The sequence below is a fragment of the Bos taurus genome, chromosome 10 (genome assembly GCF_002263795.3).
Source record: "Bos taurus isolate L1 Dominette 01449 registration number 42190680 breed Hereford chromosome 10, ARS-UCD2.0, whole genome shotgun sequence".
Classification (NCBI taxonomy): Eukaryota; Metazoa; Chordata; class Mammalia; order Artiodactyla; family Bovidae; genus Bos; species Bos taurus.
The window spans coordinates 49,841,221-49,854,817 of NC_037337.1; the positions used below are offsets into that span (position 1 = coordinate 49,841,221).

At 44.6% G+C, this 13,597-nt stretch overlaps 1 protein-coding gene across 1 annotated transcript in view; it reads left to right on the forward strand.

Annotated features, from left to right (window-relative positions):
* The window catches only part of ANXA2 (annexin A2), a 44,475-nt gene extending 41,080 nt beyond the window's left edge, over nt 1-3,395 (forward strand). The window contains exons 10-13 of the mRNA NM_174716.1: nt 63-158; nt 601-659; nt 1,897-2,019; nt 3,029-3,395. Of these exons, the coding sequence (NP_777141.1) occupies nt 63-158; nt 601-659; nt 1,897-2,019; nt 3,029-3,088 (338 nt within the window). The 3' untranslated portion in view covers nt 3,089-3,395. The remainder of the gene's footprint in view (nt 1-62; nt 159-600; nt 660-1,896; nt 2,020-3,028) is intronic.
* The last annotated feature ends 10,202 nt before the right edge of the window (nt 3,396-13,597 follow it).

A 13,597-nucleotide genomic window follows, 5' to 3' on the forward strand; every position in this document is an offset into this window, starting at 1 on the left:
GGTGACCACTGACAGCTCTCTTAGTGGCTCTGTTACAATAATTGTTTGTTGCTTTTCTTTAGTATTTGAAAGGTACAAGAGCTACAGCCCTTACGACATGCTGGAGAGCATCAAGAAGGAGGTCAAAGGAGACCTGGAAAATGCCTTTCTGAATCTGGGTAAGCAAGTGCACGCACACACACACACACACTCAAACACACACTCACACCCCGCCCCCGCCACTGCCCCGTCCCAGTGGAATCATCTTTCAGTCCACTGTGCTGAAGCAGAGCAGTAACGAATGACCATCCTGATAATTCAGGTGGCTTTGGGAAGTGTGACTTCTTTACATGTTGTGGGTAGTTTCATAATCTTCACCGTATGAGTTTAAGATGTGGGACTGAAGAAGGGCTTATGTTGGTAGAATGGAGAGCTGCCCAGGCAGAATAAGATAACCAGGGAAAGGGCTCTCTCCTTGGGGGCAACACACATATATGCGTCAGTTTCTGTGGCCCTCAGACTCCCCTGATTTGAAAGCCCTCGGGGCTTCAGAGGATCCCCGTCTTCCCTGAGCATTTCCCATTGTGCGGCCCATTTGCTGACCCTTTCTTCTCCCCGCAGTTCAGTGCATTCAGAACAAGCCCCTGTATTTTGCTGACAGACTGTATGACTCCATGAAGGTAAGAGCAGCCTGCCGAGAGGTCCATGTTTCCGCACTAGGCTTTTCTTTCTTTGTGCCCCACACTAAGTCTCCTTAACTAATGGATGGCGGAAGAGACCCCATTGTCTGGGTGGCCACACTGGTCAGCTGTGCTTGCACCCGACAGAGGGAAGCCCGCAATCCAGTGGTTTTCAGTCTTCGGCTTCTCCCAGCTACTTCAGTGCGTTTTTGTGGACAGGCAGAAAACAGAGTGCCACAGGACGGAAAATGCCAGATGGTGATCACGTTAGATTCCTGCTCAGCTTTCTCAGTGATTCCCCCCTGGTGCCCCAGGGTGAGGATGGGCAAGGAAGAGAGAGGCTCCTGAGCAACCACTGTGCAGGAGGCATTGTGCTGCTGACCTCATCGTAAATCATTACTGAAAAACCTACGGGGCTTGTGTGGCCGTCTTCTTTCTAGAGGAGGAGAATGGAGCTTGGAAAGCTTGCGGCTTGCTTGAGGTTGCATAGCCAGACTTGCACTTGAGTCTGTGTGAGTCCAAAGCCAGCCCTGCGATCTTCCCTTCAGTGGCCATCTCTTCCCGCAGTCCCATCCCCTTTTCCACTTGTCACATGTGCCTTGTGCTTCTGAGCCCTTGCCGCCTCTTCCTGGGCCACCCTCTGATCCACACGGCCTCACTTCCCTTTCCCCTTAGGTTCCATGTCACGTTTGACCTGTTCTCTGGTGTAAGGTTCCGGAAGTAAACTCAGTGGTCCTTACTGTTTGTTCCATTCATGATGGCACGGAGCTGTGGTGAACATGGTTACGTGTGCTCCCCGAACCCCCAAGAGCCAGGAGCTTTGTGTTACATGGGTGAACTCGCGTGCTTTAACGCTGAGCCTTGCAGTAGTTAGTGCTCAGTTCACGTTTGTTAAATGCATGGTGTGCAGGGGTTTGTGCCCCTTGTGTGTTTGGAATTCCAAGATGCGCATTGTTCTTTAGGCAGCAGTTTCAATGTTATCATTGTAATCTCTTAGGGCAGCATCAAGAACCTAGATCAGTTCCATGTGCAAGAGAACCGACCAGACTTTTTTTTTAATTATTATTTTTTTAGTTTTTATTAAGGATCTTAGTGCCCCAATCAGGGATTGAACCCCTGCCCCCTGAGTTGGGAACTTGGCGTCTTACCTGCTGGATCACCAAGTCCCCGCTAGACTCCTTTTTAATGATTAACATTGTCAGTGAATTGTAACTGGGAGTATGAATTTGATTTTCAGGGCAAGGGCACTCGCGACAAGGTCCTGATTAGAATCATGGTCTCGCGCAGTGAAGTGGACATGTTGAAAATTAGATCTGAGTTCAAGAAAAAGTACGGCAAGTCCCTGTACTACTATATTCAGGTAAGGCCCCACCTGGCCATCAGAGGGCTGGGGGTCCCAGGCGGGTGTCCGTCAGAACAATGGCGGTTTTCTGCCATTGGTGGTTTTCTGTTTCCTAACTCCCCAGGGGAGAGATGCTACTCATCAAATATCAGGGGTTTATTCTCAAAGTGCTATTACGACGTGTCCTGGAAAGTTAAAGAATCAGGCAAATATTTTATATTTCCCACACCTATTCTACAGTGATAGTTGGTGTTCATGACAGTGATCCTGTAAGACTTGCTAACATCCTGAAAAGACTTCAGGCAATTCAAACTGCATTTTATTATATTTGCATTTCTTGAAACTCCTCTGTGATAAGCCTGGGCAGCATTTCCTCACTCGGAACCCCCGTCTCTTCCCCTGGTGTAGCCTGTCCCTGTTTGGGAGGGATGGAGCATCCTTTTATAAGCACTGATTGCAGTCACCGTGGTCCCCCCACTGTGTTTATTTCAGACGTATGTTGCAAACCCCTTTTTCTGAAAGATCCTGAAAATGTCAAAGGCATGTCAGTGGTCACCAGGGATGAATTCAGAGCTGAGTTCACTGCAACTAGGTTTCATAGGGCATATGTTTAAAATTCTGGGGCCATTTAGACTCTAAGTAATTATTTCCTTAATCCATCAGCTTATTCCCACGTGACGTTACAGGTCCACAAAACAACACAGGGAGACAGGAAGGGGCCTCGTGTGTCTTCTCTGGAACGGTGCAGGCCGGGGAGAAAGAGGGTGGTGTCTGCAGGACCTCAGTGCAGGAGGAGCAGACCAGGTTCTGTCCTCTGGTCACTTCCCATGTTAATCCCAGAACCCCCTGTTTTCTACGCTTGTGGCAGTAACCCCCCTGGACCGTTCTCTGAGGATCCTCTGATGGTGTGGGGGCATCTGGGCAGGTCCCAGAGGGCCTCCATGTGCCGTGGGCCTGCTTCTCTGTTCCTGCAGAATTTGGATCTGTCTCCTGACCTAGAATTTCTTTTTTTCTCGGCCATTTGTAGCAAGACACCAAGGGCGACTACCAGAAAGCGCTGCTGTACCTGTGTGGTGGGGATGACTGAAGCCCCGCGACAGCCCAAGCATCGAGGACGGCTGCTCCGTGCTCCAGCTAACAGTTCTCCGCAGTCAGCCCGCGGCTAACAGCCCCCTGTGCCCGTCCCCGGGAGGATGACATTAGCGCTGCCCGCCCCACCCGCTCTTTTGTTAGTTTAGTTTCCTACGCATTACCTGGCTTTCCCGGCTAGTCCCTCTTTATAGCCAAAGAAATGAACATTCCAAGGATTTGGAAGTGGAATCTATGATGTGAAACACTTTGCCTCTCGAGTACTGTGTCATAAACAGATGAATAAACTGAATTTTTACTGTTGGAACAGGTACTTGTGGACCTTGCTCTCAGTTAATTGTTTCAAAATCAAGACAGGCTTCAGGGTGGTCTTGTTCAGCTGGTAAGGCTGCCCCCTCGAGGAAGAAAGCTCTTGAAAGGAGCTGTCCAATATGGTAGCTACTATCCAGATGTGGCTGTTTACATTTACATTTATTTAAATGAAATAATTTAAAATGTTAATTCCTCAGTCACGCTATTGACATTTCAAATAATCAATGTCCATACGTGGTTAGCACCTAGTGTATTGGAACAGCACAGGCAGCATATCAAGAGTGGATGGGTTCACCTTTCATTATAAACAGAAGATTGTATTGGGCATCTCTGTTTACCCAAGGGATAAACCAAGAAATTTCTTTGGGAGAAATCCCAGAATGACCCCTTCATCTCTGCTCATCTTTATACAGGTGAAAACCAGCATCTGCAGGGGCCTCAAACTGGGAAGAGGGTGGGATGGTGTGTTCAGCAAATACTGCAAATGTTCCCATAAGAGTCAGAGGAATAAACAACATCCTGTCCCAACCTCTAGGGCTCACATGTCAGTGAGTCAGGCTACAGCATTCTTGTCCAGGCAGTGTAACACAAGTGGACAGGTGCATCAAGAAGAAAGCGGTGTTGCCTGGGAGGATTGAGAAGGATGACCCAGAGAAGGAAACATTTCAACCTCACCCTGAAATCTAAGGGAGAGTGTTACAGCTGGGAGGAAGCTCTCCACACACTTCACACGGTCTTGATCACGGAGGAGAGCTAATCCTTACACCTGGTTCACATTTCAAAAGGCACAAAGGGTCAGTGCAGTGAGAATCACATCTCCCTCTTACTCTCCTCCCAACCAGCCAGGTGCCTTCCTAGAGTCACGTGGTCTCTGGTCCTTCCTTCCATGGATAGGCTAGGCTGCGAGCTAAACAGGTATGTGTGTTGATGTGTCTGTCTCCATTCACCAGGTGAAGACACTGTTCTTAGGCTTCTAGCCCAGGACCCTGCGGACAGCTTACTCATACAGGTATCTCCCGTCAGCTGTGGGTAGGGCTGGGGCAGTGTTGATAACTATCCCTAAATTCTTACATTTCCTGTTTGGAGAGGATGCTCTGCTAGTTGCTAATTCTTGACTTCTGGCTAATGTCCAATGCACTTGTGGCCTGCAGGGTCTAGGCAGTAATGGAAATGCAGGTGTGAAATGGGCTGGTTGGACAGAGGGGAATCTGGAGAACCTCTGCCCCACTTTGCAGCTCTCAGATCTGGTGAAAACACCACCACATTAAGCACATGATGAGACATCTGTGAGCTGACTGATTTGCTGTTTTGACCTTTGGCAAACTTTAGGTAGAAATTCAGATGGAACGTAACTCTTTGAGTCCCTAAGTGGTCTGAGAAGTGCCTGTAAATCCAATGAGATATTCTTTAAAATGCAAATTAGGGGGGAAACAAGATGGCAGAGGAGTAGGTGGACCTGGAGTACATCTCTCTCCATGGATACATCAGGAATACATCTTCAGACACAGAAATGCATGCAGAATACCCCTTGAGAGTGAACAGGAGTACCTGACCAGTGGAAAAGAATATAGAGAACCACGTCCGTTGATAGGATGAAGGAACCAGGGGGAAAAACAGGAGTGTTAGTGGGACTGGACCAGCTCTCAACAAGTTGGGGAACTGAAGCAGGAGTCCAATCCCCACATCAGGGCAATTGTCTGAGGCAGAGGAAAAACATTTAAGGCTGAGAGTGAAACAACTGATCTGTGGCACCCTAAATGGAATGAGAATCAGACAGTCCTTGCCACAGCCATATATACCCCAGACAGGAACGCTGGTTCCCTGGAAGGTGCAGCGGCTAGGAGCTGGAGTTTAGGGATTGTGGAGCAATCCCAGGGTGAGGGCTGCTGTTGACTGTGAAGAGACAGATCGAGGGGATGTGAGGGAAGAGATTGTGGGGGGAAATGTCTGTGGAGGAAAGCCCAGCAGCCGTGGAAGCAAGGCGATACCACTGAGTCCAGCATAGGGGGTGGAGCCATCACCGTAGCCTCTTTCCCCACACAGGCCAGCATTGGCAGCTGAACAATGAAGAGGCTGGCCCAGCAAGTGCCTGAGGCACTAGACTACAGAATAGGACCCCACCCAGGGTGCCCCTTTAAGTGCCTGCTGCTCCGATCCACAGAGTAGGATCCCAGCCAGGGGGCTCCTCTATGTGCCTGATGCACCAAACAACAGAGAAGGACCCCAGGCAAGGGAACCCTTTAAGTGCCTGAACGGGCGGAGCTGTGGAGAAAGACTGGCCAAAGAGGCCTGAGCGCCAGCTACAAGAAGCTGGAACAAAGACTGATAGGGCCATAACTCCTGTGGCGAAGGCAGTCCATGTCTCTGCACAGTTGGCACCGCCAGGGTCCCTATAAGCCAAGCAGCTGCACCACCTTCACGCTCAACTCTTAGTGGGGCAGAGCTGCCACAGGCAAAATAAGTCTTCTGTCTGTGCATGCAGGGTCGCTTTGGTCGTGGCTGACTCTTTGCAACCCTGTAGACTGTGGCCTGCCAGGCTTCTCTGTCAGGGAGCGGGGTTCTCCAGGCAAGAATACTGGAGTGTATTGGCCAATAATGGTTGCCATGCCCTTCTAGAGCACTATATTTCCTGCTGCCCTAGCCGCCAACTCCCCTGAGTACCTGGTGCTGCCAGAATCCCTGCGACCCAAGCAGCTGCACCACCTCCACACCTGTCCCTCACAGGGGCAAACCCAAGTCCTCCAGGGCAGCCTCAGGAGCAAAGCCCAGCGGACGATGCACAAGCAGAGGTGGAATAAAACCACAATTGAAACCCAGGGGCAGTGTGTCTAAGGAAGAAGACCCAAAACCTTCCCACCAGCTGTACAAGCTGCAGATTAAATCCACACGGTCAACTAGACAGCCTCTATGTCTATGGAATATATAAAAAGCCATTGAGAGCTCCCACAAAAGAAAACGCACTAGTGCTGATAACTGTGGACATTGAAGGCAAGAACGCACAGGAATAGGATCAGATTAGAGTGGCCCCCACAGCAGGTCCAGAGATCAGCACAGCGATGGAGGGCATCCTAGGGAAGGAAGGTGGACTTTGACTCCCACTGTGGGAAAGGACTCTTGACAGCAGTGACTCAGTAAAAACATTATTCTTACTTTTTGACTTGTTCTGTAGAATCTTTTGGATTTTTTTTCTCCCCCTCCCCCTCTGTTTTACTTGTTGATTTTATTGGCAATATGAAATCCAGTTAAGCTTTTGAGTTTTTTTTGCCCCTCAGTCACATTTTTTTATTGTTATAAACCTCTGCCTCTACATTGGGCTTTTGCAGTTCTGTGGAATTTTCCTTTTCCTTATTTTCTTTCTTCTTCCGTTTTTTTCTTTTCTCTTTTTTATATTTTTAATTTTTAAACCTATTATATGTTTCTACATGTATTCCTTTGTTTGCCTTTCCTACTGTTCTTTTCCCCTTGCAGTTAATCTTTAATGTATGAAAATCTTCTTCATCTACCTCTATTTAACTTTGCATATCTATTCTTTCTTTCTTTCCTTTCCTCTCAACATATTTGTTAGTTTTGCTTTCATTGCTTTATTCCCCACTTGGCACCTTGCTTTAATTTTGTTTTCCAATTTGTGCTTTAATTAGTTTCATTCTTAACTGGTAAATATAATGTTTGGTTTCCTTTGTTTGCCAGGTCAATCTACTGTACTCTATTTTTGTTGGACTGTTTTGACTTTGCTCATGGGTGTATCAGAGAAGGCGATGGCACCCCACTCCAGTACTCTTGCCTGGAAAATCCCGTGGATGGAGGAGCCTGGTAGGCTGCAGTCCATGGGGTTGCTAGGAGTCAGACACGACTGAGTGACTTCACTTTCACTTTTCACTTTCATGAATTAGAGAAGGAAATGGCAACCCACTCCAGTGTTCTTGCCTAGAGAATCTCAGGGATGGGGGAGCCTGGTGGGCTGCCGTCTATGGGGTGGCACAGAGTCAGACAAGACTGAAGTGACTTAGCAGCAACAGCAGCAGCATGGGTGTATATGTGTATATTCCATTATTTTAATTATTATTTGCCTGATTTTGGAACTGCCATTATTCTGGGGTTCATCTTTGGTTTCTTGTTTTTGGATATTTGTTTTAATCTCACTTAATTCCATAACAAACCACTTGTGGAATCTTCGTTCCTGACCAGAGATAAACCCCTGATGAGCCTTTGGAGTGGGAGCACTGACTCTAAGACCCTAGACTACCAGAGAACTAACCCTAGGGAGAATCAAATAGTGAGAACTCACACAAAGGAAACCACTTGAATACAAAACCAGCATCACCAACCACCAGTAGCACCCTGTGCAGGACACCTCATCTAAACAACAAGCAAAACAAAAATACAAGCCCAATCATCAGCAGACAGGATTACCACCTCACTCAGCCTTGCCCATCAGAGGAAAAACAAATAAACAAACAAAAACTCAGCACAAATCTCACCCTATAGGAAGCTTAACCAAACCACTGGACCAACCTTAGGAGTGCAGAAACCAAAAGGAGGAAAGAATTCAACCTTGAAGCCTGGGAAAAGGAGACCTCAAACACAATAAGTTAAAAAAAGAATAATGAAAAGACAGAGAAATACTACACAAATGAAGGAACAAACTAGAAACACCAGAAGTCCAAAAAATGAAGAGGAAATAGGCAAACTACCTGAAAAATAATTCAGAATAATGATAGTAAAGATGATCAAAAACCTTGAAAACAAAATGGAGAAAATGCAAGAATCAATTAACAAAGATCTAGAAGAATTAAAAAATAAACATACAGAGACAAGCAACATAATTATTGAAATTACAAATACTCTAGAAGGAATCAATAGAATATCTGAAGCAGAAGAACAAATTAGTGAGCTGGAAGATAAAATGGTAGAAATAGATTCAATGCAATCCCTATGAAATTACCAATGGCATTTTTCACAGAGCTAGAACAAAAAATTTCACAATTCATATGGAAACACAGAAGACCCAGAATAGCCAAAGCAGTCTTGAGAAAGAAGAATGGAGCTGGAGGAATCAATCTTCCTGACTTCAGATTATACTACAAAGCTATAGTCATCAGTTCAGTATGGTACTGGCACAAAAACAGAAATACAGACCACTGGAACAAGACAGAAAGCCCAGAAATAAGCCCATGCACTTATGGGTACCTTGTTTTTGACAAAAGAGGCAAGAAGATACAATGGGGCAAAGACAGCCTCTTCAATAAGTGGTGCTGGGAAAACTGGACAGCTACATGTAAAACAATGAAATGAGGACACTTCCTAACACCATACACAAAGATAAATGCAAAATGGATTAAAGACCTAAATGTAAGACCAGAAACTATAAAACTCTTAGAGAAAAACATAGGCAGAACACTTGATAAAGCAAGATCCTCTATGACCCACGTCCTAGAGTAATGGAAATAAAAACAAAAGTAAACAGGCGGGAGCTGATTAAACTTAAAAGCTTTTGCAGAGCAAAGAAAACTATAAGCAAGGTGAAAGGACAACCCTCAGAATGGGAGAAAATAATGACAAATGAAACAACTGACAAAGGATTAATTTCTAAAATATACAAACAGCTCATACAACTCAATACCAGAAAAACAAACAACCCAATAAAAAAGTGGGAAAAAGACCTAAACAGACATTTCTCCAAAGAAGACATACAGATGGCTAACGAACACATGAAAAGATGCTCAACATTGCTTATTACTGGAGAAATGCAAATCAAAACTACAATGAGATATCACCTCACACCAGTCAGAATGGCCATTATAAAAAGTCTACAAATAATAAATGCTGGAGAGGGTGTGGAGAAAAGGGAATGCTCTTTCACTGTTGGGAATGTAAATTGAACAGCCACTATAGAAGACAGTATGGAGATTCCTTAAAAACTAGGAATAAAACCAACTTATGACCCAGCAATCACACTCCTAGGCATATACCCTGAGGAAACCAAAATTGAAAAAGACACATGTATCCCAATGTTTATTGCATCACTATTTACAATAGCTAGAACATGGAAGCAACCTAGATGTCCATCAACAGATGAATGGATAAAGAAGTTGTGGTACATATACATAATGGAATATTCAGTTCAGTTCAGTCACTCAGTTGTGTCCCACTCTTTGCGACCCCATGAATCACAGCACGCCAGGCCACCCTGTCCATGACCAACTCCTGGAGTTTACCCAAACTCATGTCCATCGTCGAGTTGGTGATGCCATCCAGCCATCTCATCTGTCATCCCCTTCTCCTCCTGCCCCCAATCCCTCCCAGCATCAGGGTCTTTTCCAATGAGTCAACTCTTACTCAGCCATAAAAAGGAATACATTTGAGTCAGTTCTGATGAGGTGGATGAACCTAGAACCTATTCTACAGTGAAGTGAGTCAGAAAGAGAAAGATATATATCATATTCCAACATATATATATGGAATCTAGAAAGATGGTACTGAAGAATTTATCTACAGGGCAGCCATGGAGAAACAGACATAGAGAATAGACTTATGGACATGGGGAGAGGGGAGGAGAGGGTGTGGTGTATGGAAAGAGTAACATGGAAACTTACATTACCATATATAAAATAGATAGCCAACAGGAATTTGCTGTATGGCTCAGGAAACTCCAACAGGCTCTGTATCAACCTAGAGGGGTGGGATGGGGCGGGAGATGGGAGGGAGGTTCAAAAGAGAGGGGATATATGTATACCTATGGCTGATTCATGTGGAGGTTTGACAGAAAACAAAATTTTGTAAAGCAATTATCCTTCAATAAAAAATAAAAAGAAAAGAATAATGCAAGTTAGGCTAAAAATAGGGGTTTTTCTCAAATGTCTCCTCCTATGCATATTAGATTTGATTCCTCTCATCCCAAAATAGACTTTTTCATGTGCTTGAGGGCAAAGTTCAAAGAACTGCCTACAAAGTGGAGACTTTCTGCTTCCCCCCATAGTCTGGTGTTGACCTCAGAAGGGATGGGGCTGAGCAGTATTTAGGCTTTGTTTCTTCCCATCACACAGTTTGACCAGCAGACAGAAAAGTGGAGGGAGAAGGCAGGGCTGGGCAGGCGCTCCCAGCCCCTGGTCTGGGTGGTCCACACCCCCCACCAGGTATGAAAGGAAATTCAAAAGACAGACTGGCAAAAGGAAGGCCCCCAGAGAACCATTCCAGACACTGCCTGCTATCTCCTCTGAATGGACCAGTGGCTGCCTAGTGTTTTCCAAAACCAACAAAAACAGCACGTGGAATTCGGTCTCATATTCTGGATTCCAGCGTGTCCTCCACAGTCCACTGTCCAAACTGTTTCTTGAAGTAAAGAACCATCTGGGGATTTGACTTTTCTCCCAATTTCACTTTGTAAAGGAAGGAAAAGGGCACCAGGCAGGCTTTCATACTTTGGCAGCTGATAATAAGAACTCTGATTGTATTCTTGGAGAAGTTAAAGATAAATTCATGCAGTGTAGCCATGGGAACTTATTAAACTAATTAAACTATGAATGAGAAGATATGATTTTTTTTTTCTCCTCTGACTCGCATGGTGGGGCTGGACAGGACTGTTAAATTGCACAGCTCCAGATGACACCCTTCACATTGCAGCCTATGTGAATGGTGTGTCCCCTCAGAGTTACACAGTGCATGGCCTGAGCAGCCATACGTACCAGCCCTATATGGTGACCCTGGGGGTGTGTGAGATGGCCTACTAAACCTTTGTGTCACATTGTTGGCTTCCAGATTAGAGTTGGAAGACAAATCTTAAGAAACAGATGGCTAAAGCTCTCAAGGCCTCATCTTTACCATGGACTCTGATCTTTGGACCTGTCTTACCAGGATATGCACCAATGATTGTACATACAATTCTTCCCAGTAGGTGAAATTCCCTTGGCAGAAATTATTGGTAAAGATAACTGGAGCAGAGGAAACCAGGCTCACAAAGTGGCTACATTTAGCAAGAAAAATGATTTGAGGACAGAAATCTTTTAAATCAATTTTTAGTTTTTAAAATGACTCCAATCTCCAGGCCTCTCCCCACATTTTGACAAACGGCTTTGGCTTCTTATCCACATCAGTTTATCTGACCTCCTTTTTCCATCAACTACCAAAATGAAAACTGCGCTGCTCGAGAGAGAGAGAGGGAGCAATTTTAAACATCTCTTAGCAATGAGGCAGAACATGCTATAGCCATCAAGTTCTAGTTGTTCATTCTATTTATTGAAAAAAGCCTGTAGCCTGATTTCTTTTATGCGAGTACATTTGAGCAAGCAAAGTTTATAGAGATGACTTATCTCATTACATTAGAAGAGTGATTTGCTATCTCAGCATCTATAAGCAATTTTAACAGACATTTCTGGATGAAGAAAAGCTTTTGTAAATATATGCGAAAGACACGATTTCATCAAGCATTAAATTGGAGGTGCCCTGGAAAAATATTACATTTGTGCATTCAATTAGCTTGATTGTGGCTGAATTTTGTCCACTGAAGGCAGCATTTCTGCAGAAAAATGGGAGCATTCCCTATGTCAGCAGGTTTCTTAAAACAGAAAAAAACACACTTCCCCCTTTGCAAGTCCTCTTTTGCATTTGTGCTGTTACCAGCTCTGCGTCCCTAATCATCCTGCTCAGTCTTGTTCTCCACAGTATAGGGTAAAGGGAGAGTGAACCAGAAGCCACGTTATATAGGCCTTAGAGAAATCCCAACCCAAAGATTCTACCATTAAATAGCCTATGTCTAGTCTGAAAGCTAGGTAAGCTCTGGGCAAAACTGGGACTGATTAAGGATAGACTTAAGTTCTCCAAACTCCCCTGCTTGGTCTCTGCAGGGCCTCTCTCTCCTTTCAGTGTCTGTAGGATGCTGGTGAAATCTTGACAGTGTTGTTAGCCATGTCTCTTTCTTGAAGGTAAGTTTATAGGGAGGATTTATCTTGGAATGAAGGCTTTTTTCCCATATCATGGAAACAAAAGGAGTTAGTGAAGAAAAGGAGAATGGCTGGGGTTCAAGAGGGCATTCTTAAACCCCTGAAATCACAATAGAGAAGTGGGCTGAGTATTTAGAATGGTCACTAGCCCTTCCCTGCAACCCTTGTTGTTCGGTAATAGAACCATCAGTTTTCTATTAATAAGAAACAAACCATAAAAGATGTTATGTCAATGGAACCTGGCTGTGGAGGTGACTGTCCTTTTCAAGTAGTAGGTAAGGACAATTAGAACTTTCCTAGCTGTAATTCATTAGAGCCCAAGACTATCATACTTCCAAGTATGATAATTAATTATTAAAGATAATTAATAATTTTAAAAGATTAATTAATACCAGGATTAGCAAGGAGTTTGGATCAGGAATACATAAATATTTCAAACAGGTTTTAGGTTTCTATATCAGCAAAATTGCCATATTTCTTGGATTTCTGAGCTTGGGAAAACCATCTTGGTCTTAAAGGATCACCTTTGTCCTAAAATGAACTAATAGATATGAACTAATAGATAGATATGAACTCATCTATGACTAATAGATATGAACTCATCTATGACTAAGAAACATTTTAAAGTCCAGAGTGGAGCAGGTAATACAGGATCTGTCAGTCATTCACTTATTCATTTATTGACTTATTAACATATTCAGTAGAAAGCCTGCTATATGCTGGTGACTGAACTAATCACTGAGAATTGGAAGAACAAGGCAGTGCTGACCACATAGAGTGATAAAGGCTAGGATGGAGGCACAGGTAAGGTACTTGGTGGTCCACAGTAGCTGATTCTCACCTGGGATAAAACATCTGGAAGGGTTTTGTAAGAGGTAGTCCTTAAAGCCTTTGAATTGTGGTGCTGGAGAAGACTCTTGAGAGTCCCTTGGACTGCAAGGAGATCAAACCAGGCAATCTTAGAGCAAATCAACCCTGAATATTCACTGGAAGGACTGATGCTGAAACTGAAATTCCAAACTGGCCACCCGATGCGAAGAGCCAACTCAGTGGGAAAGGCCCTGATGCTGGGAAAGAATGAAGGCAAAAGGAGAAGAGTGAGGCAGGGATGAGATGGTTGGATGGCATCACCAACTCAGTGGACATGAGTTTGAGCAAAATCCAGGAGATAGTGAAGGACAGGGGAGTCTGGAGTGCTGCAGTTCATGGGGTCACAGACTTGGATACAACTTAGCAAATGAACAACAACAACAATCCTT